Here is a 27,858-nt window from a genome sequence, read left to right on the forward strand (position 1 = left end):
TGGGGCTGTTGAATTTTTTCAGTCATTACTACATCTGCATTTACTAAGCAAAGCAGGAAAAGGCCAGCAAAAAACCAAACTGATGTCTTCATTTTGACAGTACCTAAGATGCTTGAGTGTCTATTTTAAATTGCTTTTCACACCTTTTTAGTTAGAGCACATCTTTCCACCTAGCCTTCTCTTTATCCTTCTCCCACCCTTTCAAAGAAATACAAGAAGAGGAAGTGTATTGACTTCTCATTTGTTTGCAGTAGTCAGATACTCACCTATTTATCTCAATGGAGTGCTATACAAACCCTGTGGCACTAGGATCAAGTTTGTTCTTAGGCCAAAGGAATGTTTCTCTCATCCTCCTGCTAGAAGAAAATGTTAACAGACACAATAAATGCTACACAGTCAGTAGGGAGAGAGCAAGATTATTAAAATTCCAGTGGCTGAGGTGTCGTAAGAATATACTTTGGCTTTATTAATGTATTTTTAATCCAGCATTGTTTTCTTCACTGAAAGCTGATATATTTAGCAAAAGCGACCTCCAGCTCAAAAACAAATGCCAGAACTATAAGGAATAGAAACAACCACTGTTCTTATCCCACAGAAATATTTATTCAGTTTGGTCAGTAAATTATAGGAATTTTCAATGCTGAGAACTTGTACTTAGTACAACAACATCATAATAGTGACAACAACCACTTTCGTCTTTTGTCAACATACAATGTGAAACATGGATTAACTTGCTCACAATAAATTACAGTGTGATAGATGAAGAGAGCTCAATGACATCAGTAACTTAGGAACTGGTTACAGTTAGCTTCACTTACAGTATTTTTAAAAATGGTTTTCAATAGTAAAATCATTGCAGCCGAAGATAAAAAAAATCCACACAAACAATAATAGCAAGGAAATGCAGTTTTGGAGCAACAGTGAGCTACCAGTAAACACTTCATACAGTGATCTTCAAGGCACAAAGCAAAAAAACTGGGCATGGGTTTTTTTGCAGGTTGACAAGTCAGGGAAGGTGAAATTTTTTCTGAATATAAAATAAATACATTTTAAAAAGACGCATACAAAAGTCAGTAAGTCAGTCAAATAGCAAGGCTTTCACAGAATGCCACACTGACAGAACACTTGTGAATCCATTTCAGTCATGAAATCACGTTCACAGCTTGAATGACACAATCACTGAGGCAAGGGAACCATCACTTCAACATAATTAATGGGGAAGAAGCCAGACTCTCCATTTAACATCCCCTCATACCAATTCTCATCAATCTGATTGGTCAAAGTTATGATGTCCCCTTCCTTAAACCCAAGCTCGCCTTCGTTTTCCGGCTCAAAGTCATAGAGAGCTTGGCAGCAAGGCTGATCCATGTGCATTGAAGAACCTGCCCCCAGTGACAGAAAATAAACCAAACATATTAATATTGCTTCACAGCATCCCAGCAGCCACTAAGCATAAAACAACAGGCCAAAAAACATAGCCCTGCTGTCATGAATTCCCCCACCCCAACAATTTCTCCATTGCTTTCACCCAGTAACATCTAGTCTTTCTACATGTAAAATATACTAATGATTAGTTAAAAGCATAATTCTATTTCTCCCTTAAGTTCAGATGCTACTTTATTCCTAGTTGCTTTCCCTTTCAAATGATGTTTATCTCAAACTGATAGTTTGAGTAATCACAGTTGTCAAAATCAGTGTGGGCTCTTTGGGGTGGTGGCCAGAGGAACTGGAAGGGCAGGAGTTGAGGAAGCAGAAGAGTCAACAGGAGAAGTGACAATCATTTAAACAAACTGCATTGCAGCACACTGCCACTGCGTGAATACCTACCGGAGGGCTCAGAGTCAGTCTTATACACACACCCCTACAGCCTGGCATCAGAGGTTCAACTGAAGTTCAGCCCTAACAGGTTTTTATTTTGAAATGTATTAATAAAAGAAGAATAGAAAAACAGATTTCATGCTGCTGCCATGCAAACTGTAGTAAAACACAGTACGACAACATTAGAACATCCTAGTACTAACTTTAAAACAGTTAAACCTCTCAAATACCAAGTTGTCTTATTTGGAACACTGCAACAATTCTCAAATACTCTGGTCCTGACTCTCTTCCCGGTTATCACACAGGCTAATGATGCATTCACCTTGAAGAATAATTTTTGTCTGGATAAATCTGCACACAACTGGTAATGCAATACAGATGTAATAGCCAAGGTGGTAAAAATGCATGCAAAAATGCCTTTGAATCTGCTAATCATGGTTATGTGTAGGAAACTATTGAAGAGTAACTGTTCAGGCATTTTGTAGTAAAAGGAATTAAGAGGAAGTCTCTTAAGGAAACCAGATGACAACTATTCTGGTGATCGGTAAAGGAGCAGAGGCAAAAGCATCTTTTGAATTGACAATACTACAATCAGGGGTAACATTTGGTGTTAAAACTGGGACTTTGGAATTATTATTCTATTTTCTTGGTATGTTCTATCCTTTATAACAGTAGAACTGTCCACACGGAGATTGCCCTCAGCAAACCTCCCCGGAACACTCTAACAATGCTGGACTAGTCCTTTGCCTGGGGAAGGCACAGGATAGTGACCAAGTGTTACAAGAACAAACTGAATTACAGGTAGGCCAATAGAATGACACAGGTGAAAGCTTCGTTCTGGACATATTTTTGCTGAAACAGTCCGAGCAGAAAAAAACCAGCTGATGAGCCAGAGTTACCCAGCAAACCCAGACTGACTGTGCTCAAAAATAGCTGAGTTATTTTCAGTCTTTGCCAAGGTAGGGCTGGTACCAACCCACTGGAACTGTCAACAGCAGAAAGCTCTGAATAATTGACAAAGTTCCTTGCTTTCACCAGCTGCTCAATGGGGCTAATTTATTATTGCAAGTTAGTTAATTTCTGACAGTGAGGGACCTGATAGGAGATGGATCACATTTGGTTCATTTTAAGCTCCGAAGAACTGAAATGTCTGGCAGCCTGGAAAGATTTTTAAATAATGGTCACAGCCAGTACAACCGGTTTCACTCCAGGCTCTAGGATCACTCAAAGTCTTCATTAGAGTCAGGCAGCTGCTGCTACTGTATAATCCAATGAGACAAAGCTCCCCTGACAAAGGTAATGGGGGCAGCACTGCCTGACAGGCTGCAACACACTGTTTAGCATCACAGAATTTGTGACATGATACCGGCTTTTCCTGTCTGCTGAATACTCACACATCCTTTCCTGTTGCAGAGACTTAAGCTAAAGAAACTGCATTGTCTTTTTTTCCCTGCAAACAAGGTGTATGCTAATTTGCAACACCATGCACACCTCCTTAATTTCTCCAGTTGTGGAGTTAAACTGTCAGGCTTCACTGTCACATTCAAAGATGACTTGTCATTAATCTCCAGACCACTCAAACCTGGACAGCACAAAAACAGATTAAGCAAGAAGCTGTCTGTGATTTCTGGAGTGTTACAGGATGAAACCAGTACGCTATTCAATGTTGGTTTGTTTGTTTTCCCCAAAGGGAGTTACTGCCTCTACCTGCATCTATTGTGTCTTCTATGCCATGTTGTGTACATATGGTAGCAAAATTATACTATAATAATCTCAAACGGGAAGCTTGATAAGATAATTAATCCAAGTCTCTCCCCCACAGTTGAAGTGAGTAAACGCTTAGATGCTTATGCTATATTCCAGCACGTGGCAACCAGATCCATGTATTCCATATCATAGTCAAACCTGACCAACAAAAAGAAAGGCATGATGCAATGCAGCATTTAAAGAGAGTACTGAAATGAACCAGATGATGTTCATAGCTGCAGCTGATTAATGAGGTTAACGATGAATTAGAACAAAACCACAGATTTCTTATCTGTGCTTAATCAAAGCAACTAAATAATTCACAACATTAAAATCAGCTTTCTGTGAATCTAGCCTTGCAAATGTGTATAAGTCATTAGGAGTAAATAATCCCCACGTGTTAGGGACCATACAAAGGAAAATACTATTTCTGTTCCAAGAAGCTGATACTTCACTTGAAAAGCTATGGTGAAACACAGGAAAAGCCATTTCAACACTCCGAACCGGACTGTGGTAGTTGTGCTGAATGTATCACAGTGTAATTTGAACTGCCCTGTTGATTTCCATGGATTCCCTGTACTAAGACACTACTTACCTTGAGTGGCAGAATCAGAGAAATTAAAGGTCTACATTTTGATAGGGTCAATGTGTAAACAGAGGAAATTAAGCATGAAAGTGCTTGTGCATGTAGGATGAAGAGGTCAGTTTTCTAAATGAAAGAAGAGGGTGATCATGATGTTATCCCCTCCAATCACACGGAGCCCTTAAAACATTTAGCAGTTTTGCTTAAGGAGCCGCCTGGTTCACATTTGTAAGTCACAGACCATAAATCTAATCTGTTTCACGATCCTGATTTTAAACAGGAACAGAAAGGTTTCCCCATTTACAAGCAGGGCATATTGACCCCTCTGCAGCACCACAGAAATCCATATGGATAACTTTCAAACAGGAAGAGAAAAAAAGAGAACAATGATGTCACTGATGGTTGTACCTGCTGGGAGCATCCAGAGCTTCTTAAGGACAAAAACAACATGATACATGGCCTTTCTGATATTGTTGGCAACACTAAGCATAGCAACAATTATTACACACATCCTATTTCTCCTTTTCATCTCTTTCATGGTTGTTTCATTTCTTTTCCATTCTGACAGCACTGAGTGAAGCACTACAGCCATTAATGAGATAGGGCAAAATACTTTTATGATGAGGAAAAGCTATTTCACTGAGTAGTGTAACCTGCCTAATTATTACCATTCACACAGCTTTCAAGGGCTTTCAACTGTTGATTTATTTTTTTGTGTAATTGGAGCCTAATCAAAGGAAAGGATCCTACTCCCTCACCAATAGGTACCCAGTTCATAGTAGTACAAATAGTACTTCAGTTCATAAATGTACACACTTTGGTGCATACTTCAGAGGACAGTAAAATATGTTAATAAAAATCAGTAAGGGTGGGAGTCCTCTTTCTGAATTTTACATGGTTAATACTTAAGATCTCGTACTGATCATTTCTGGTCTCAGACCATGGAGAGAAATTAGCATCTGGACACATTCCAGACAGTACCTGAACACACCCACCTTATGCATCTGTCTGCAAGAAATAACTGTTTTCTGCAAGTGCCTCTCCCTCCTCCCACCCTCAGTGGCAATGCAGAGAACCTAGAAGACCAAGCAGAATGCCACACCTCAACTTCAGATGGGTGAGAGACTGTTTGGGAGAACCCTGCTTCACAATTCCATTTCCAGCTCTGGGAAACAAACTGGAGTCAGAGCCATGGATACTGATGCCTCATGGATCCACTGTTCTCACGGTGCAAGGAATATCTCGAGGAACAATCTCACAAACATCTACAGACATGTTAATTCTGTGGCCACAAACTTACCTGATGATTTTATGGATGAACTATAGGCAATTCCATTGTGCTGCTGATTATCACCTATTTCCAGAGTTGTAGTTATTACAGGCTTTGGCTTAAATTCACGTTTAGGCCGACTAGATGCTACATTTATTCTGGAACACAGAGAAGAATGGCAAGAGATTTACCTTGAAGGTAGAAATACTTACAAAGCATACATTCAAGTTCAGTGCTATGGTGTTTGAAAGGTGGGGAAAAAACCCACAACTTTCCGCTGGTTTTGTTTTTAGGCCTGGGGTAAGGGGTAGGAAGGTTTATTCACTAAAAGCTGCTCAATTCTCATGCAGTATTTGAATTTCAGCAAGTCCCTATTTTATTTAATGCTTTGGTCCTGCTGACAGAGGCATAAAGCTTAACAGCCTGAGTTTGAGAAGTGCTGAGCATCCACAGCTGCCACTGAGTTCAGCAGAAGTTCCAGGAATGAGCTCTCTCTGGAAAGCTCAACAGTGAATGACATATGCAGAAACCCAGCCAGGACAGAGGCCCAGGGACTGCATCTCACACACTGCCTTTTTACTAGAGAAAATGGGAAACAACCATTTGGTCAGCACAACTGTCTCAATACCTCTTCCTGCATATGCACGTGGGCCAGCTGAGACCTCCTTGTCCCACTAGCCCGTCCAGCTGGGATGGATAGTGCAGGGTGTCTACAGACACAGCTACACCTATGCCAATCCCTCTGCTAATATCCACAGCCACCACATCCATCCTGATCTCAGGAAAGCCCCAAACAGTTATCTTGACTCCACGACTGTTATGTTAGCCCACGCTATGACACTCAAGTCACTTAGGTCTCCTGTTCACCAAGTGTAACAAGTTGATGACAGCAGTATTTTTTTCTGCTGTTAGGATGACACCAAGTGTCTGGGCCTTTCATAAGTGCATTACACCACAGCTATGTTCCTAGCCAGCTGGCTATTTTCTTACTCTGCTAGCAGAATTTTGTTATACCCCTTAATCACAATGAAAATAGGCCAACTCCTCAGCAAAGCCTCCAAAACACATCTCGAAGTACGCAAGTTTAAATAAACCCACAAACAAATGGAGGCTGTCCTGATTAACCTCCGCAGATGTGAAAGAGAGATTCTGCACACGCTCGAAGCTTTCTGGGCAGGTCCTGCGTTACATTAAAGGCTCACAGCACTGCAAGAGGTTGCCAGGTGGCAACGGTTTAATACAATGAAGTCCAATAAGGCAGAGAGCACAGCAAACGTGCATCTGTGAGATGGTGCTATGAGATCTGTGGCTTCAGTGACTTCTCATATTCATGAACCTCAGCTACAAAAGAGGTCCAAAATTCTTGGATGGGTTCAGTCTTACCGGTTTTGCAGCTTGTTCTGCAGATCCTCCAAAATTTCTGTGGATTGTTTATGGTAATCTAGGGCTGCTTCTACAAACACAGCCAACTGGCTAACTTGTTCTACCTGAAATACAGAGAGGAAAATAGTTGTAAGGAACCTGCAGCACATTCAGCTGAAGGATAAACAAACAGATCATTCAAAACAGACCTAGTATTCTCAGAAGACCATGGTACTTTGTGGAGGCTATTGAAAAAGAGCATGTGTGATTCTATCAAAGAAATTGCCAGTTGGAAACTGAACAAAACTGAGGTGTAACTTCTAGTTCACTAACTCAGGGCTGGGTCCTTGAGTCATTTCCTTTCACAATGTGCAAATCCCTTCTGCTTTCAACTTCCAAGCCAGCTGTCTGTCAACACCCAAACCTGAAACATGTAAAAGGACATGACCCTTTAGCAGGTGAAAGTGGGGCTTTTCTGATCAGCAATGTTGGAAGAAATTACACTCTGACAGCTCTTATGACTCAGACCCATTAGTGTTTATTAGCAATGTTTACAAACTACAGTTCTGAAATGATCTGGACTTACCTCACTAGATGGCAGCATTTGTAAACCAATAAATGAAACATGATTTATCTACTTGGATTTGAAAAGTATCAGCCAATCATTCAAAAATATGAATGCTGAGGAAAGGGAGAATGAGAAGGAGAAAGAGAAATCAAAATATTTTTGGTCATGAGGTAACAAATAATCTCATTCCCCTCACACAAACTGAGAAGTTCAAGCTGTACTGGGGATGGAGCAGTAACAGAGATTTTTTTTGTCCTTTTCCTTTAAGACAACATTAAGAAGACAGAGCCCAGGAAGTCTAACATGTTTCCATTCCATCATGGTATCTCCAGATACTGGATCACAGTAACATATCTGAGTAAACTTTCTGTGAATGTTTTATGGACCCATGGCAATTCTGTGCTGTACTTTTCTGCCTTTACTCGGTTAAAAAGATTATTAGAAATTCTGCCAGGACTCCGAGAGCCAAACATTGTCACATAGCATCCAGAAATGAAATGCACAAAACCAAATCAACAGCTGATATAATTCCATCACAGTCAGAAGAGTAATGCAAACCAGCTGAGGACAATGCACAAAGCGCATGGGGTTTGGATGGGGTGGTCAGAGAAAATGGATAGTCAAGGACTGTCCAAAGAAGATGACTAAAAGCCAGGAGGGATATGGAATTATGGATTAGGAGAAGAGAGAGAAAGAGAGAGACACTGGGAAAGAGCCAGAGAAAGTTGAGGAACTAAAAGCCACTTTGCAAGAGGAGCCTGGGACCGGCTGAGCGGGAAAGGCAGGAAGATGGATCTGATAAGAAGTGTGTGCAACAGTGTCTTCATGGGAGGTCTAGAACTAGCTCTGCAAAAACCTGAGAAAGAGATGCGGATCAGGACTGAGCCTGGGAAAGGCACCTGGCAAGGTGGCTGGCAACCAGACTGCAGGGCAAGGAGACTAAGAAAGGGAGATGTGGGGAATTGGAAAGGATCGGAAGGAAGCAGTTAAGATCTCTGCAGACCCAGTGAGACAACCTGGGGTTAGGCAGCAAGGCTGAAATGAGAAGTCTGAGGAGGACAGACCGACCAGGTAAGCATGGAAAATAAAAGGGAAGGAGCACAGAGTTTTCTTCAAAGGGAAACAATAGAAAGTGTGTATGGAGATAAACTCAAAGGGACATCCAGTTCACCCCCTCCAAATGATAGGATTAGTTATACTAGAAAGTATAACGCATCATTTCAGTGACCCAGCTAAACCATTTTAATCCATACACTGTTTTATCCTCTGTTTAGTGCTTTGACTAACGACAAACTCCGAAACATTTCTCAGCTGCTCATGCAAGCCGGAACTATAAAACACATAACACTGCAACTAGGCAATTGGTAGAGCCTAGAGTTGAACAGTGTGCTGCCCTCATGTAACCTACACTGGTAAAACAGCAAGGGGCATGCTGTCTTAGAACCTGCTGTAAGAAACGTGTCCCAACCACTAACAGCTCAGGAGCTACAGGCCTGTTTATACCTGGCCATTACACAGGTGCACATAGAGGGAGAAGTTGCTTGCAGTTAAATACTCCCACTTAACAGCTCCTCCTTGTTGCAGTTTGCTCACAGAAGACAGCACACTTTGTTTTCTGTGATGCTGCACCTACAGGGCAAAGGGAAACCTTGGAACAGGCCCAAAGTTCAGTTCTCTTTCCCTGTAATTCCACGATTACACAGGAGAAAGCAGATTCTGCTATTCCTCTGTGTGTGGACAGAAGAGAGGATTACCAGGCATGACCACAGCCGCTCCTTATTTAAACATAATTTCATGATGGACTTGGAATCTGAGCCAAAGTCCAAGCACCTGAGCCCAAGCCACAGATAAATTCCATGGAGTAACTTTCTCAGCCAAACAGTGATAATGACTTTCAGAAGTGAAATCTTTCAGAGACTTCAGATCAGCAGCAAAGTTTTGATTGTAAGTGAGCTACAATTCAGAAAGCGCAGGGTACATAGCCTTGCTCATAGTTTCAGCAGCAGGTCTATGACTATGTTAATTTCCCTCCCCCTGATCAAACTGTGTTCTACTTTCAGATAGTTTATTGCTCATAGCTTACAAAACTACTCAAGGCCTCTGTGACAACCTTGTCTGAGCCACTACATCTCCAGGAGAAATTCCCGAGTTCTCGAGTTCTCCCATTTACTGCTGTGCATTATGTTCTTCTCTGACAGGAGATTAGAAGAGGAAAGAGGCACACTTTCTGCTTTCAGACCTTACCTCCTACGAAGGATGGGATAGGCTTTATCCAATCCCACACACATTGCCCTCCTGGATGTACTGCAGCAAACAAAAATGCAGGACAGACTTACATCATTTTCTAAGAAATTGAACATGCTTCTTTCAGCCAGTTCCTTTGACTCTTCAAACTTTTCTACTGCTTGTTTAACTTCTTCATCTGGTATCTTTCCAAAACGCTTCTTTTTATAATCATAATCCAAACGGCGTCCTTCTAGTTTCTTCAAATGATGCTGAATAAGACAGAAAATTTATGAAAAGGTCCAAATGGGACATGCCTAAACAAACACATTGTGATTTAAGGAAATTTCAGTTATGGATGCAAATATATGCAGAATTAAAGATATACAAGGCCCAGAGATTATACAGTCTGATCTAAGGTTGCATCAGGTAAGTCTAAGACTTATGAATGAATATGAATATTAATGAATAAAATTTTCAATAAACATCCATTTGTTTACTCTTGGGAAATCGGCTATCTTGATTTGCAAAACTTGGGCATCCAACTCATGGACTTCTCTAAATGTACAACACCTCAGATTCTCTAAACGAGAAGCAGGATCCACACTAAATATGTGTGTGGCCCCACATTCTACATTTAATTCAATTCTACCTCTTGAACTATTTGCAATACAGCAGCTAAAAGTTAAAGGGTTATTTTCCTCTCTAATTCCATAAGCAGTACTACAACAAATCTTGTATTCCTGTTTTCTTTGTTAGGTGCCAATTTGACACTTCTATCTGATATAACTAGACAAGCTTTTCTGTTGCCAAAAATCATGGTGTTGGCAGACTTACAGAATGGACTCAAAGTGACAATACAAAACACTCATTAAAGCTAACGTCAAACCATTTCTTTCATCGGTTCAGAAGAACTACAACTGAAAACAGTTATGTGTCATAGGAGACAGCTACAGACGTCAAGACATTATTACTATCTTTTTTGCTATGCTTTCCATAGCCATTTATGTGTAAACAAATAAAATAACTTTCATTTCTGCATTTCATCAGGGTTTTAACTTGCTTATTACTGAAGTCTATTGGAATCAACAAACTCAGGCAAAGACTGCCTGGTTTTCTTTGAATTGGCACATTGTAAACAAAAGCACTGAAAAACTTAACTCTAAGGGGTAAAAATGTCTTCCTCAGCTTTATGTATTTTTCCTATAGTGGCATATGGCACTTCATCATTTTATGGCATTTTTCAGATCATTCTGTGATTGCCCTGAATAGCCTTTTTCAATAGTTCTATTCATCCTCCATCATAAACAGCTTTAGGCTGACAGAGGTGGCAAGAAAGGATAATCAGTTGCAGTAAATCACAGCCCACTCACATGTTCATGAGAATCACAACCCACTCACATGTTCACAAGAATTAATAAAAATGTTGTTTAAAATAGCATAAAGAATATAGTTTTCTCCACTATCCTTCTCGTACTGAATGTACAAGCAATACAGCAAACTGAGTAAGTTAGACACATGGGAAATAGCCAGGCATTGCTTTAAAGCAGATTTCATCACTGTTTTGCTAAAGAGACAAACTTAAATGCAGTGAAATTTATTTACCTTATTGCTTTCAAGAAAAATATCTCAGGGAACTAGAGGTTGACTGACTCTGATTATTGATAAGTCAATACCTTGGAAAACTTACCCCAATTTCTTTTAAATCTTTGTCTTGCAATAACTGTAGAGGATCAATAAAATTTTGTTTGACATTAATATCAAGAGAGTCCTTCACCTCTGCCATTTGCTTCATGCTCTCACCAGCATCCAGCAATGCAAGGCCTATGGGAAAGAATATGCTACTTACATCTCAATATATGTAAAACCAGAAAATGTGTCTTATGAAACAGTTATTTCAAATAGGTATCTTTGTATCTGCTGCAGGCCCTTGAAGAGGAAAAAAAAGTAATGCAAGCTATGTACTTGCTTAGCTTGCATTGTCCCCTTGCTTGTCCCCTACAGAAAACTAGGACTGGAGAATTCTTCTTCCAAAGTATACTTTTTTCCCCTCCCCGAAGGGCATCGGCAAAAAAAAAATCATACTATTTTCCCTACTGTATTTGCATAGGTTACAAACCTCCTCCACTCTGAGAACTGCAAACCAAGCTGATTAATTTGTACAACTTTATAGTAATATTATATACACAAAAAGTTTACTCAAGCTTTTAATCACAAAATCATGTTTCGCAGCTTCCTAACACACAGCATGCATTTTTTTCCAAACCTCCTTTTGGCAAAAATCATTGCTGCTTCTTTAAAACCACCTATTTAACATACCTGTATACTTAATTAAGCATGTGAGTATCAGCAGGCAGAACAGTGTTTGAAATGTTCTTTCCTCTGTTCTAGTTTTAGTTAGTAACCCCATTGCTTTTGCAAAAAGCACAAATACATTCAGCTCACAGATGACTTGTGCCACTTTACTCTTCATGAGGAGAATAAGTGAGTCTTTGGCTTTCAGCAGCATCTTTCCCTGTGCAGCACCTACTTGGATTAGAGTGACAGGTCCCCACACCTACATAGCTGTTACTATTTCAAGACAACCATTGTGTGTAAAACTGCAGATATGAACAACGGTACACAACAAAGCCAGCCAGTTTTGTATCGGCTTCTGCATGCAGTCCCAGCCCATACCCTCTCTTCGAGCCCTGTTCCCCTCTCTTTCCCCAAACCAGGATTCTCCTTCCTCATGTATTTCTCCCTGGTTCTCACTTAATTCCAGCCATATCGAAAAGCTGCCACTTAGTAATTCTGTGACAATTCTTTAAACTCATTCCAGTCAAGCCCGCACTCTATGCATGCTCAGTAAGCAAGGCCTCTACCAAGATTTTGGCTGTGAAATAGCAGCATAGCTTGAGAATTGTAGCATGGCCAAGCTAGAGTTCATTTTCATGAAAAGAAGAAAATGCACATTTAAGATGCGCTGCTCCAAAGCACAGAAATACCAGACCATCATTAAAAATTCACCCAGGATTACTGGGTTTTATATGAGAAATTTTTCCTTTCCTTTACTTCTCAAATATGGGTAATCATTTTTATTTAAAGGTTAAAAGAAATACAGCGCATCTAAGAATCATCTTAAATTATTTGGGTTTGGCAACTTAGAAACTAAAAAGGTCATGGTAATAATAAGAATCATCAGACAGCATCAGTAATAGTGTTATCAAAACCACCTGCAGAAGAGGGGGACAAATATGCAGAAGCATTGTGTTTTGTTCATTATATCAGTCACTCCCTGATCACTGTACTTAACTTTCCCTCTTACCTGTAGTAGCTATTTACACAGGTTATGTCATATGAGTAGTATTCTGCAAAGAACCTTATGCTGAAAAATTCACAGAGGAGATACACAAACTCACCAAACATAGAATCATCGCCAAGCTCTCTGCCATACCGTATCATGCAGTCTCCTAGGAGTCCCTCTGTCTGGGGATAGCCTGTAGTTTTAACTTGTCCTCTGATCTTTGACATAGTGTTCAGCATTCCCAGCTTGGCTCTGTATGCTAAGACAGACATAAAAAAAAAAAATAACAAAAACAGTTATGAAAACAATTTTAAACTGATATATTTAAAGCAATAAATCATTTAACAAACAAAGGCGCAAATTAATTTATTGTTATCTTGCACGTATCTGGAGAAAAACATGCATATATTCTTGGAGAGTTTTTCCAATCTACTCCTTACTATTATCTCTTCAACACAGTAGCAGGCATGGGCAGGGCATTCATGTGGACCACAGTGACTAGCTTCATCTTGAATACACCAGCTGGACATTGGTAAAGGACTGAATCCTACTACCCATATGAAGATACAACCCATTAAACTTCTTCAGGAGTGTGCATCTCCAAAGGCACCCCCAAGAGATGGCTATCTCTGAAATCACTGGTGTAGATGAATAACAGGAATACAGGCAGTTTTCAAAAAACTAAGGATCTTCCAACAGCTGGTTTGGAGAGTGAATCAAGGTCATAACAGATAAACTTTGTGACTGACTGCAAATGTAAATGTGTCACCTTTCTTGTTTCTTAAAACAAGATCTGATAAACTTCTATTAACTGATGATCCAAAATCCACTGAGACCTAGCAGTGTCCACAAAATGCAAAACCTCATTTGAATACAAGTAACAGCTCTCTTCCCCATGGTTACATAGCCACCAGTGCCTCTTATGGTAGCAGCCTGAGTTAAATTCAACAGCTGTTTTATATCTCTGCTAAAATATGTTGGCATTCTCTTCACTTTAGGGATCCATATCCCACTGCAGGAAATCCAGCACAAATATGAACACACATGTTGTACCACAGGCCCAAGCTGCCCACAACGTCATGCATACATAACCTACACATGCGCTGTGTGCTGCAAGTTGAGCACATCCCAGATCACACTTACCACCTATAAACTTCACAACTTCATTGCACACACAGGTAAGTTCAATAGGACACCCAGAAGCCTCACAGTGATGACTTAATTAGCTTTTATTTACCTAGGATTAATTTCCAAGTAAGAAGACAATGTTCAGCAAAATCCAACACCTATTGTTGGTATCCTACCTGGATTTGGCTGAAGATACTCTGTGGATTTGGACAGAAGTTCTGTCACAGCTTTATTAGTAACATCAATTTTCTGAAAAAGAAAAGTAACACAGTTAGCAAAAAGCAAATTGATTACTAGAAAGTTTATAATTTTAGTGGACATAATACACTATTCTGACTATGAAATTTTATTTAAAATAGAGCAAATATTGTAGCTTTAAATAAATAGCCATGCCATAGTTAAGACAGGATTTTACGAAAAACCCACTAACTGGCAGGTAAAACTGAGAAGGAGAGAAGGTTTACATCAAAATGTAGACTTGCCTTTCCAGTCCAGTAGTCTTGATTACTGCTTACACACTCTAAACAACAGCCCAACAGTCATTACTAAGACTGCTTTTTCCCACAGATGAAAAAGAGTGAAGATATCCCTCACAACCTTGGGGTCGGGACCATTCAAAGCAGTAGTTTGCACTAATTTCACATTCAATAGTTTCTAAAATGCAATAAAAATCTCATTTCTGGTTTGTTTCCCTTTTCCTCCCTTAAGGCCTACACATTTTTTCTCCCCTTATAATGCAGAGAAAGGAAATAATTATTCTGTAGCCAAAGAAATGAAACCTAGAAACCTGTTTAGATCATAAATTCAGAAGTTCATATTGGGGAAAAAAAAAAACAACACACAAATCCAAATAAAACACACAAGGCTTTTTTCCTCAAGCTACCAACAATAAAAGCTGTGACCTAGGTCTACTATGAAAGAGCAATCAAAAGAAAAAGCCCATAAAAACTGAAAAAGCAGAAATTAGCAATAACATTATTTAATTTGCAACACCACCAGTAAGTGGGTAGCAAACATCTCAATTTCCACAAGTCATGTTAGTTTTTGAACATGGATTTAAACTAAGAAATCCAATTCTGTATCAAGAGAAAATATGACTCTGGGAGTAGATTTTTATTGTGAATAGTATCAGATGAGGCGGCTTCATGATACTTAAAGACTCACTATGCACTGAAGACTTCTCTCTGATCTCCCACACAAAGAGAAGAGGTCCCTCCTGATGCTCTGCACCATTCCTGGAGGAGTTTCTCTTCACTGTCGAGAGATGCAGTGGAACCTGCTTCCTCTGCTCAAACAGCCTTTGTGGGCGCCTCTTCTCCCTCAGTTGAGCTGACAAGGCTCAAGAGCAAATTTGCACTTACATGTTTCTGTTTGGAAGCCTATCGTGGGGTTTCCCCTCCAGGTAAATCTACAATACCACTCTAGCACTTGAAATGTTTTTGATTCTGCAATAGCTTAGTATTAAAAACAAAGTTACTTTCCTTACCCTTTCCATCTCTTGAAATTCTTCATCTAACTTTGTTCCTTCTGCTCCACTTATTTTTTCACTGAACAACTGTAAAAACATAAATTTAACAAAAAAAATTGCATGATTACTTAACTGCCAAAGAAGTATCTCTAAATCACAGGAATTCACTCCAGATTAGAAAATATGCAGCAATCATTTGAGGCAACTCTGCAAGAGTTACCTTAGTCTTGGAAGTGAAGCACTCATTTCAAGAGAGACAGATACCTGAGATGAATTTACAACAGGCAAACAAAAAAAGATTTCTCAGGCTTAAAAGGTTTGTACTCTGAAGGCACGAGCTTCACTGCAGACTTTAGTTATATGGACAGGACCCTGGCTGCAGGTAAATCCAGAATATACCATCTGTTTCAAGTATATCCATCTAGCTCTATATTTCTGAGTACCTTCTGGCCCTGTATGCCATTGCGTTCAGGGATACAACTCCCATTCCTGCAGCTGGGAGTTGTGTGCAGTTCTGTGGAAGGAACAAACTAGTGAAAAATGCTGCACTGTGACCCATCTGTGTGACTGAGCATCTTTATGATGCTGAAAACAAAAATGCCATGCATTCTTCAAAAACTCAAAGCACCAGGTTTAAATAGAGGGTTTCAGTAAACCTTCTTAAAATGGCTGAAATGTTGCTCAGCTTTTGTGTAACAACTCCGGGCTGTCAGACACGAGTTTGGTCCTCACTGAGTATATCATGGCTAGGAATAAACACTCGAGCAGAACTCGGCTATTTGCTTCTTGCAGTGCACAGTACCTGCACTGCAACAGCACAAAGAAAGCCAGATCCTCCCCCAGTGTGAAACAGGCTTTGAAAGCATCATTCCACTACGGCAGAAGTGGTTTCACACACATTCAGCAAACATTAAACAAATTCCTAGGATAATTCCTGGAGAAATATTGTGAATTTTTTGTTTTAATTGACTTTTATCACTCAGTCTGTCACAGCATAATGTAAAATTCCAGGCCTAGCTCACTGACTGTTGGTGCTTCCCAAACCTCCCCCTGATAAAGCATTTTGTTTGTCCTCAGCACCTTCTAAAAGGGGATTCATCTCACTGAGCTAAAAGGGCCTTGGAGACTTGCATAACCTGAAAATGGGTCACGGCTCCTTGTAGTGCAACACTTCCCTCTTCTCAGTCCCAGCCTGCACCACGCAGGTGTGGAGGGAGCACGCTGCCCTGCCAAAAAACAGTGATGAGCTGATGAAAGCAGAGCTGGGAGCTCAGCAGCAGCTGACCTTGCATCAGTATCACTGCTACCACACAGCAAAAGAACATACCTGCTTCAGGGAAAACACAACTTCAAAGTGAGCCATCCTGCTAATTATTTCTATTGGCTTTACAGTAGGACTTGTAATCTTTATGCTTAATGTGCCAAGCAGCCCACAAACTTGTCACGATTATTTCTCTTCCAGAACACTGACAGAACAAGCACAAAAGCAGATAAAACAGAGATGGAGAAGCCCAAGTACCAGCGAGTTCCTGTGGGTCATCACCTTGCTGCTCTAAAACATCACAGCAGAAAAGCAAGCTGAGGCCACACATGGAGAGAGACACTGCCCAAGTATATCTGAGGAGTCCTTGAGCAGAGATGGAGAAAGGTGCATGAAAAGGCTGCATGAAAAGCTGCCTATCAGAAATCATGCAGCTTCTTTACGCTGGCAACTAATGTCTCCTTTCTGTGCAATGTTAATTCCTAAAATAATCAATGCCAGTTTCCACAGTCTCACATGTGTTTTCTTTCTCCAGCAGGCAATGAACAGATCTGTGGTTTCCTGAAACCTCTCATGGTGATCCCTTTTCAAGGCTGAGTGCAGCAGGGGAATTGTCTTTCTCAGGCTGAAGTTGCAAAATTCACATTCAGTAGCAACTCATTACAAATAATCCATTTATATGTTGGCGAAGAATAAATGCAATGAAGTAACACGATTGCTCAACTGTGAAAACATAATTGATAATAAATCACTGCACCAAATGACTAAAATAACGAAATGTCCCACACTTAGAGAATAGCTCTGAATGTTATAACAAGAAACACAAGTGGGTGAGTAGAAAGTTCACACACTAACAGTAATGCCAGAGAGGAAAAAACCTTCACTGACTCACTGGAAGGCTGAAGATAGACTTAAAAACACAATTTCTCACCAGATACACTGTAAGTTGATATGTTTTCAGTAAGTACCTTAGGGCACACACTATTTATGTGTTAGCATCCCTTAGCTGTCCCTGGCTTACTGATGGCCATACATGGTCACACACATCTCCCTCGAATAACAGCCTAAACCTTAAGTTTACTGTGGTGTTGCTGTTGGTTTTGCAGGATTGCAGCTGCTAATCCAGACATTTGCACTTGGCTGGTGACTCTGCACTCCCCGTGCCGACAGACTGGGCTGCAGCCTGCTCGGCCTCTGTAAATCTGCTCCAACACTGCCACCCGTGTTTAGCTTTGGTTTCTCTTCTGAAATGTTGCAACACTCTTCACTGTGTTTGGAATGGATAAAACGTGATGCCACTCAGAGAGAGAAACAGTTTGCAGCAACACTGAGTCACTCCTTACAAGCGGATCACTGGACTCACTGAAGCAGAAGGGAGTAAGGAAAGCATCTAAGATAGATATATAAGGTCACAGACAACTGATACTTCTATGCACCAGCTTTCAGAGAGAGAGATTCTGCATCTACCATTTGCAGACAATAATGAAGTAATTTAATTAACTTGGATGATGGGACAGAGTACACTCCCTGACAGCCTGGAAGACACCAGCTTGGGGAGAGCAGCTGATGCACCGGATGGTGGGGCTGCTCCTCAGAAGGGCCTTGACAGGCTGGAAAAAAATGGGCTGACAGGAACTTTATAAGGCTCAAACACAAATGCAAGGTCCTGCACGTGCAGTGGAATATCCCCATGCAACAGTACAGGCTGGAGGCCAACTGGCTATGAAACAGCTCTGCAAAATAACACCTGACTCCAATTCTAATTCCGTATTTACAGTGACATATGGATGCAACTCCACAGAGCCAGCCACAGGATCTGCAGACACTGTTTCATACAGACAATTTAATAGACACCCACATCTAGGAGCAAAAGCACTGATTGTAAAGTTTGTTTACGTGCTTTCCTGGTTCTGTGCAAACAGTATCCTGGGCTGCATCAAAAGAAGCGTGACCAGCAGGTCAAGGGAGGTGATCCTGCCCCTCTGCTCTGCTCTTGTGAGACCCCATGTGCAGCACTGTGTGCAGTTCTGGTGTCCTCAACATAAGACAGACATGAAGCTGTTGGAGCAAGCCCAGAGGAGGCCACGAGGATGACCAGGGGACTCGAGCACCTGCCCATACAAAGATAGGCTGAGAAAGTTGGGGCTGTTCAGCCTGGAGAAGAGAAGCTGCGTGGAGACCTCAGAGCAGCTTCCAGTATCTGAAGGGGGCCTACGAGGATGCTGGGCAGGGACTCTTCATCAGGGACTGTAAAGACAGGACAAGAGGTAATGGGTTTAAACTTAAACAGGGGAAGTTCAGGTTAGATATAAGGAAGAAGATCTTTACTGTGAGGGTGGTGAGGCACTGGAACAGGTTGCCCAAAGAAGCGGTAAATGCTCCATCCCTGGCAGTGTTCAAGGCCAGGTTGGACAGAGCCTTCGGCAACATGGTCTAGTGTGAAATGTCCCCGGCCTGTGGCAGGGGGGTTGGAACTAGATGATCTTAAGGTCCTTTCCAACTCCAACCATTCTACAATTCTATGAAACATTAACAACACTGCAATTTCTAGCCCAAGGAGACACTTCTTCAATGACATTTACCCTGAGCTCTAATTTCCTTTGAAAGAGGAGACTACTTTGTGACTCAGAGAGATACCATAAAGAACGATTCCTTGAAGTTCATAGGCTGTCTCTGCTCTTGACAGTAAAAACTGGTATAAAGTTCTAATGGCTGTCATTAAATTTTACACTACTAGAGCTTATTTCATGTTGGTATAATCAGGATCAGCTTTACTATTCTTGAATTTAGGAACACAAAAGCTTTTGTTCTGATCATACTGAACTTAGGAGTTGTAAAATTAGCATCTTCACTCTAAATAAAAGTCACAGGATACCCAATTAATTATTGAAAATGGATGCACAAAGGAGACAGCTGCTGAGTTTTAGATCTCTGACTATTTGCTAAGCATCATTTATATGCATTATATTAAGCTGCAAAATGCTTTGAACTTAAACAGCAGCATGGCCAACTGTGGGGTTGTGTAATTAGGTGGCAATATCAGTTTTTACAAGTCAGCTAACCAAATGCAAAACTGCTACCATTACACAAGGCACGTACTCCAAGGGAGCCTGGAATTGCTTGTACAGGAAGAATCCTTCATCTCCAAATTCGGAAGGTGAGTTCCATGGATTCAGCACCTTTTCACTAGACAGGGCCAGAGCCAGAATTTGGGGCTCTGAAAAAATCCAGTTCCTGTCATGGGGGCCACCACTACCTTACTAGTCCACTGCCAGGTTGGAAGCTAAAGCCATTAATGAGTCATACTTCTGGTGGAGCTAACTGGGTTTCCTCGTGATCAAAATTTACACCCAGAGACTTGCTGTGAAATGAGAAAGATTTCTTTGTCTCACATGTCTGTGCAACTCCCTCCATCACACTTAAGAGTGTGTTAGAGTTAGTGGGGAGAAAAATAATCCTTAAATACAAACAGGAACACACTTTCAAATCAGGCATTGTATTATCAGCTCTCATTTGTAGCTATATACAATAAATTACCTTTTATTGTAAGACTGTCATGCTCTAGACAATAGGAGTTTTTGCCTGAATAAACACTGCACTTTGTACACAAACACTCCTTGCTTGTAACTTTTTCCTAGAGTTTGTACACAAACACTCATTGCTTGTAACTTCCTCCTAGGGCCTACTGTTCTTTTTAATATTGAAAAAATAAATATGTTATATAAATATGAAAAATAAATATCATTTATTATAGATAATCTAAAAGTCTCTGGTGGGCTTATGTGGAATCTTCTAGGAAGCCAAATTAGGAAAAAAAGCAAACAAACAAACAGGTTTTGGAAGAAACCCCTCCAGATACAGTGATTTCTACTTAAATTGTGTATATCCAGCTACTGTGCAAAATGCAAACTGCAATTTTGTTATACAGTTTAAAAAACTCGGTATTTATCTGTGAAGGAATTTATATTCCAAGAAATTATCTGAGAAAACTTTTTTTCTATTAACCTAATACTGAGATTTTGTTCTCGCATTAGTTCTTTGTTACTCTAATTTCTTTCAGATAATGTAATTTTCTTTTCATTTGTTCTGTTGTAATGATGCATGAATGCAGCACATGAACTGCCTACAATTTCATCTAAAATCTACGGCTCTCCAAAACTCTAAAATATAAAATCCTCAAGCTTTCATGTAATTTTCCAGTACTTTTATTTTAAGTAGGTTAAGATTTATCCTTCTTATTGCACAGGAAAAAGTACATTTCTCCATACTCATATGGATTATAAAAAAAAGCTTCAGGAAAATGCTATCTTTTACTAAATGTTTTGTACATCATATCCACTAAATTAGTGCTTTTTCATATTTCACTAAAGAAGGTTACTGAATATGAGGGACTGCCAAAAATATCCCAGATCAACAGAGAGCTGATAAAACTCTCAAAACAATTACCCTATTTTTTTTTTTAATATATCCTCTGGGTATTTTATAATACAAGTCAATAGGATTTTTGCCAGCCAATACTTGCACACATGCTCTGTCCTTCTGTTTCACTTGTTTGCCTTTCCCTTGCAACAGTCATTAACTGGGATTGAACCATCACAGGGTTTTTGTTGTTTTTCAGCTACTGTTGAAACAAGTGGAGCTGAAGAAGTCCTTAACTGGCCAGGAATACTCTCTTGCACATAACTGACCAAGAAATCCTCATATGCTATTTAATGACTGAATGAAAGGTATCATATTCTATTAAAGACTTAAGAGCTTTTAATGACTCTACACCAAGTAACAGCATTAACTTTGTTCTGAAGGAGTATCTGCTGAAATTATCTGTTGAAATTTTAATAGGATGGAAAATTACTACATTTGTCATAAATATGCACACTGTCAAACCCATGAGGCAAACCCTAGATTTTAGAAAACTATGGAAATACTTTGGATTTATATCCCTCTCTCTAAAAAGGAAGTAAGCAATCAACTGGGAAAACTAATAGATTCATCCCAAATTTAACACATAGCAAGCCAGGAAATAATATAACTATATGGCTACATTTCCCACAGAAACATGTAACTAGGCCAAACCGCACAAATACATTAAGATGTATCTTTAAATACAGTACTTGGTACAAAATACTACATTCCAGTATGGTTAACACATAATAGTTATGCTTCTCTTAATAAATCATTAAAACTTCCAGCTATTGCCCTGCAGCCATGTAATTGTTTCGTTTGGTGTTAAATTATTATGCATAGAGGATTTAATGCAATGTGACAATACTAATAGCTTTCTGCAGAATCTTATTAAAGCCTATCATAAACAATGGAAAGAATAAGGTGGCTGGCAAGATGTCTTCTGGCTAAAGCAGAATTTCCTTGCAGTGTTCATCCTCCTGAGGGGAGAGATATTTTCTGGTTTGTCCTTTTCCAGAATGCTCCATCAGATTGGAGAACCAAGACGCCAGCCTGATCAAAAGTAGTTTAACTTCAAATACCTGCAATTCCCTGTTTTGTGCTTCTATGTTCTACTACAATGCTATGTATATTACCTGTTTTTCCTTCTTCCTGACTGGTATATTTCATATAGATTGCTAATTCCCGCACTCAAAAAGAAGGTTACTACTAGTTCATGTAGCATACACTACCAAGAACTTAAATCTACAGCACAGCTTACTAAATGTCTTTCATCTTAGCACACCTTTAATAACATAAAGGAGCACACACTAGCAAAGCCATCTGCACAAAGTTTGCCACTGAGATGGAAAAATATTTTCTGAAAAAAAGAAAAAGTATTCTGCATCACTGATCATCCAAAAGGAATGGGCAGCTTATACATACCCCTGTGATTGACTTCTAGATATCTACTGAGCACTCAGAAGGAAAAGAAGTGCCCCAAACTGAGAAACTAAACTAAGATGCACATTTTCATACACGGATCTAAACAAAGACTAAAGAAACACAGCACTTCGTCCCCAGAACAGCTGCAGAGGATGCCGAAAGCAATCAGGTATGAGAATGGCAGCCTCTTCAGGTCTCTCCTCCTGCACCGAAGATGTCCCATGACAGGGCCCGGAGCCATGCAGAGATCAGGATATCAGAGCTACTAGAAGCAGAAAATCATCTGCAAATCAAAATGGGTAATATATACCTAAAAATAGATTTTTCTCAGACTCCTTGAAAAAGGTACGACAATGACGGAAAAAGTCAAACTATAAACATGTATCAGTACTTGAAGCTGCTGTTACAATTATATTGACGCAGCTCATATCATTCTAATGCTTTGGAGAAAATCCAAGCCTTTTATTTTAGAGGTTAAACACTAAATGATGGCAAGAACTCTTTGATTGCCTCAGTACGTTGTGTTTTCAAAGAAAACAAAAATATTCTTGCTCTGATGTACTTGAAAGAAAAAAGATTTATTCTGCCCCCCAAAATAAATACAGGGTCTACTATAAAGTTTGTTTCAGTCTTGCAAATATGGAACACTCTGGCTTACCTCCAGCAAACTATTTAAGTTCATACTTCAGTAGGTGCTCTAAATGCTTCGCTGGATCAAGACCTTGCAGTATCAAGCTCTAAGGGTCATCACCTTTACACGGAGTATTTTATAACTCTTTCTTCTACTAAACTTTCAGCTAGCAGTAGCATGGATTTCTCCAAAGTACTTGGGGAAACAGTAAGAGATTTCTGACAACCGGGGGGGGATTGAAAATTATTAAAAAAAAAAAAGGGGGGGGGGGGGAATAAAAGAAATCAAGCAGCTTTATTGGGTCCTGCTGCTATTTAATCAAAATTATGGAGGGCAAGAAGCTGCGCCTTAAAAATCAAATACTTGTTATTGCCCTCATGGCTATGTGAGCGCAATAAAATACCTCTGAACTCAACAACACTTGTACATGGTTATTTAAGAAGCAAAGCTCTCTCTTTTGCTCACAGTCTATGCCTAATTATAAAATGTAATACAATATTTTGGAATTCATATGAGACATTAAAACTGATTAAAAATTATAATCACATTGCGGATACAAAAATTCAAACTGCATTCTGGTAGTACCTATGGCAGAGTACATTTTTATAGAGGTGCAGGGAGACAAAGAAGTGTTGCATATAATTGGATAAGTTTCTTGTAATTCATTGCCCATCACAAACAGCTGAACCACAACTCCAGAACACCACATCCATGGCCATAGGAATTCATGTCCTTGTGTTTCATATCTCTATTCCCAGATATTTAAAGTAGAAATATAAACTGTAGGATGTGCCTGTACTACAAAGACAGCTCATTACTATGTCACACTCCCTTGAGTAAAGAAAGAGCATGCTCTAAACTTCCTTCAGGGATTTCTGATGGACCTAACAGCAAATCTTGTCCCAGCAGCCAACAAGAATCCAGATATTAAAGAGACTTGTATTTTTTACAAATATGAAAGATCTTAAATATACATAGAAATGTGTTGCATTTAAGGATACATTAAGATAAATATTTCTAAAATGTTTTCTAATTTAAAAAGAAAAATATATATATATAACTTTAAACCATGAAAAATAAGAACTGAGCCCCATTTCATTTTCAGAGCCCAGACTTAGGTAGGAAATTCCATTTGTATGACAAAAAAACCTTCAGGCCATCTAAAGGACACCAGGAAGCTCAAGGGCCTGTTTCCCAAGAAGCAGAACATACTTTTTACTACCAGTAGATCTCTAAATCACACAAAGTTAAAGAAATGTATGAAAGTACAGCCAGAGTGTTTATATTCATGAAGAACATTCCTATCTCACTAATATTTATGAACTCTTTATTTCATTACTTGTAACTTCTCAGGCAAACAGGAGCAACAAGATCACAGTAGATTATTTTTAGGAAGACAGATGAACTGAGTTATAAAAGGATACGCCAGATAAAGAGGAACAGAAGAGAAACACGCTTGCAATGCAGCTTGCTGGGCAAGTAGGGATTGGAGCGTGTCCCCATATGTGTTCTTCCCACATGGTGATGTTCTGTAAGCGGCTGGTGGAACATTAAGTCAGCTTCAGGCATGTTAATGGGTCGCATGCAGATCTACGTAAAGCATTACTATTACACCTACCTTCTAATGTGGAGTGAGTATTTCACAGCTGAGCATGACTCAAAAAGCAGAGAAGTCCAGCCAGGCAATCAGCTGAGACCACTACAGTCAACTCTACAGCTGCCAGCATCAACAAGAATGAACACAGTCCATCAAAACTCCCCATATGCTTATAAAGAAAAAGAAACCAATTCATATCATGGAACGCAAGGTCTGCTGCTACCACTCTGAATCAATGAACAGCCACAGCTGTTGAGCTGCAACAACACAGTTTTGGCAAAGGTTCAGAAGTGGCAGCTTAGTTTTATTTAGAAAGGAAGCTCTAATAGTGTGAGCCATGTATTCTGGGATCAAGAAAGCCCTCACTAGCACTGGTACATCCAGGAACATTTGAGCAATGACAGAATCCCCTGCTGATGTAGAAGTTTCAGCAGGCAATCAGGACAAATCAGAGAGACAATCTAAGATGTCTGTCTGTCAGCAAAACCTCACCAACTGATCGACCAGAGGTTCTGCTTTCAAATTAATGGTGTTAGAGACTCATAACTATGCAGACGAGAATTTCCACTGATTTCAATTCTTTTATGTATATTCTTCTGTACCACTCAGTAACATCTCCTAACTTCAGTCAGTTTGTATGAATAAGGACTGCTGGACACCCTAGGTACATGTCAAAACGTATCTAATCAATATAGTAGCCTTTGCTTGGGAAACCACATAGAAGAAAAACCAAAAAGGCACAGAACCCAAAAACATGACAAAGAGGGTTACTGGTTGACAGGTGCCTTCTTCAGGAAGGATTTAGACAATCAAAAAGAGATGGAAGAAAAAACATGAAGGGTGTGATTAGTTGAAAAACCTGTATGATTTTGCTTCCTCTGAACAAAAGATTCTGCCATTTGGGAGTATTAGCACAACAGAAGTTTTTCAAAAGAGAAGGGCACACCATTTTGACAAAGCTAATGACTGCTTTCCATAAAGATCTGCCATACGATAGTGTGGGTGTTAGACCATTTCTGTAAATTCCTTGCACCTTTGCAATTCTTCTTGCAAAAAACCAAATCAAAACCTACACAAAGCAGATGCAAGTGTAACAGACACAAGGAATCAAAGGTCTTGACAGACCTGTAAGATTCTGTGTGTGTGCTTTGGAAACTCATCATCTCTAAAGTAAGCAAGCAGCAAACGAAGCAGCAACACCTCATGCTCTAAGAAGAGATCTACAACTGATAAAGTAAAATGAAGTATCTGGCATTAAACAATTAAGTCATTTGTAAAAACAGGACAATGTGCAAGTCATGGTCCTGCAGTTTACGAAAGTCAACAATGGCATCTAGTGAAATATTATTTATGACACAATTTGTTATTCGCTATATCTGTAGTGGAAAAAAAAAAAAACCACCACCACCACACAGCCAAAACCAAAAACCAAACCCCACCTTCCTTCTTTGACAGCAACATTCATATGATTCCTATGCTCTAATATATTTCTTATATGTAATTTTTTGCCGTAATTTAGGGTTTGGTTATATTAGTGTAGTAATGGAAACATCAGATATTAAATTACAGCTCTGATACTCCTTAGAGTCGTTCTGCAAGAAGCTTGTGCCAGAAAGTGAATTCTAAGTAGGGTCAGGAATGCTGGGCACTTGCTGTTACTTGGTCAACACTCAAAATCCGGTACCCAGCTGATCCAGCCAGTACACAAACGGGCAGCCTTTTAAATTAACCTTATTAAAAAAATCCAGCCAAAGTATGTGTAAATATAGACTGTGTAATCTAGACTTATAAAGAAGTCTGCACAGTGAGAATGAGGCTGTCTCTTCCTCTGAACAAGCATGCTCTTTTCAAGTCCTTAACGTATTTCAGAATACTTTACTTTCACATGTAATGGACAGTTTGACTCTTAGTCTCTGACACTCCAAAGGTCTCAAGTCTCTCATTAAAACAAAGCCCATGCTACTTGTGCTGCTGATAATGCTTAGTTGCAGGTCTGCATTCCAGACTTTCTGCTCTCAAGAAGAGCTACTTACTAGCAACTGCTATAGCTTTTGATACTACAGGAAATGTGAGGAACAAATTGGTACAGATTGAACCACACATCCAAACTCCTAATATGCCAGCCATTTGTGTGGGGGGGACCTGGAAGCCTAAATACTTGGCTTGAATTTGGGTTAAACCTGCTTGTCCTTGGCCACACAGTAAACAAGTGGTAACTCTGAAATTAGAATGCCAGGGTCCCAGATCTCTTTGCCCTCAAGAACCAATCTTCACAAATATTCTAGATGTACTTCTGAAGAGGCAAAGCAAGTGAAAGTTATGTTTACGGGATACAAATTTTGAGTTGTCAAGTACTGCACAATCATTGAACTTTAGTATACTGAATATATTTAGTATATCTGAATGTAATTTCAGATTTTGTCAGAACAAAATTAAGCAATGAGTGCACAATCTGTGCAAGAAAGATATTTCTGTTGTAGACAGTCTGTTAGAAAAGTGAAATGAAAAGTGTTTATACCCATTTTCCATGTTCAAGCTGATATGACTAGATGTTTCAAATTGAGTGATAACACTCAAAATCTGCAAAATTATATTGATTACCTGCTAATGTATGCAATCGCGCATTGTTCTAGTTCCTAAATAACTGTAACCTTACAAAAGAGAAAATACTAACAAAAAAATCTGCATTTGGTCCAAATATGCAATTATTTGGTTGGCAGAATGTTGAACAGTTTTCTCAAGATTATATGAGGTGCTTCTGACCCCAGTTAGGAATTGAATAAACTCTGTTGTCCATCTAAACACATTTGTCTCAAAACCAAATTTCAGAAAACATTGTATCAAAGCTACCTGAAACTGTAACCGAAGCAAGAACACATGATGGCTCATTTTACATCTACACAAGTTTAAATGACTCTGCAATTACAGGATTTGCCTTTTTTTTCCTGTTTTTTAAATAACAGATCCTAACTGAACAAACTCTGCTAAAACTAAATTTAAAGAAAACCACAGGGTACTACAACATCCATTTGTAGTCCTGATTCAGCAGAATTAGCTTTCAACAGGAGTATTAACAAAGTTGAGAACCTCC

The 27,858-nt window shown here is 39.6% G+C and overlaps 1 protein-coding gene across 1 annotated transcript in view; it reads right to left on the reverse strand.

Moving 5' to 3' along the window:
• Positions 1–581: 581 nt before the first annotated feature.
• Positions 582–27,858, reverse strand: part of SH3GL3 (SH3 domain containing GRB2 like 3, endophilin A3) — a 49,365-nt gene continuing 22,088 nt past the window's right edge. Inside the window, exons 2-9 of the mRNA XM_030498318.2 lie at positions 15,471–15,539; positions 14,161–14,233; positions 12,972–13,115; positions 11,261–11,394; positions 9,684–9,842; positions 6,801–6,904; positions 5,448–5,575; positions 582–1,382 (exon numbers count right to left, since the gene is read on the reverse strand). Coding sequence (XP_030354178.1) covers positions 1,177–1,382; positions 5,448–5,575; positions 6,801–6,904; positions 9,684–9,842; positions 11,261–11,394; positions 12,972–13,115; positions 14,161–14,233; positions 15,471–15,539 — 1,017 coding nt within the window. The 3' untranslated portion in view covers positions 582–1,176. The remainder of the gene's footprint in view (positions 1,383–5,447; positions 5,576–6,800; positions 6,905–9,683; positions 9,843–11,260; positions 11,395–12,971; positions 13,116–14,160; positions 14,234–15,470; positions 15,540–27,858) is intronic.

Source organism: Strigops habroptila, chromosome 9 (genome assembly GCF_004027225.2).
Source record: "Strigops habroptila isolate Jane chromosome 9, bStrHab1.2.pri, whole genome shotgun sequence".
Taxonomy (NCBI): Eukaryota; Metazoa; Chordata; class Aves; order Psittaciformes; family Psittacidae; genus Strigops; species Strigops habroptila.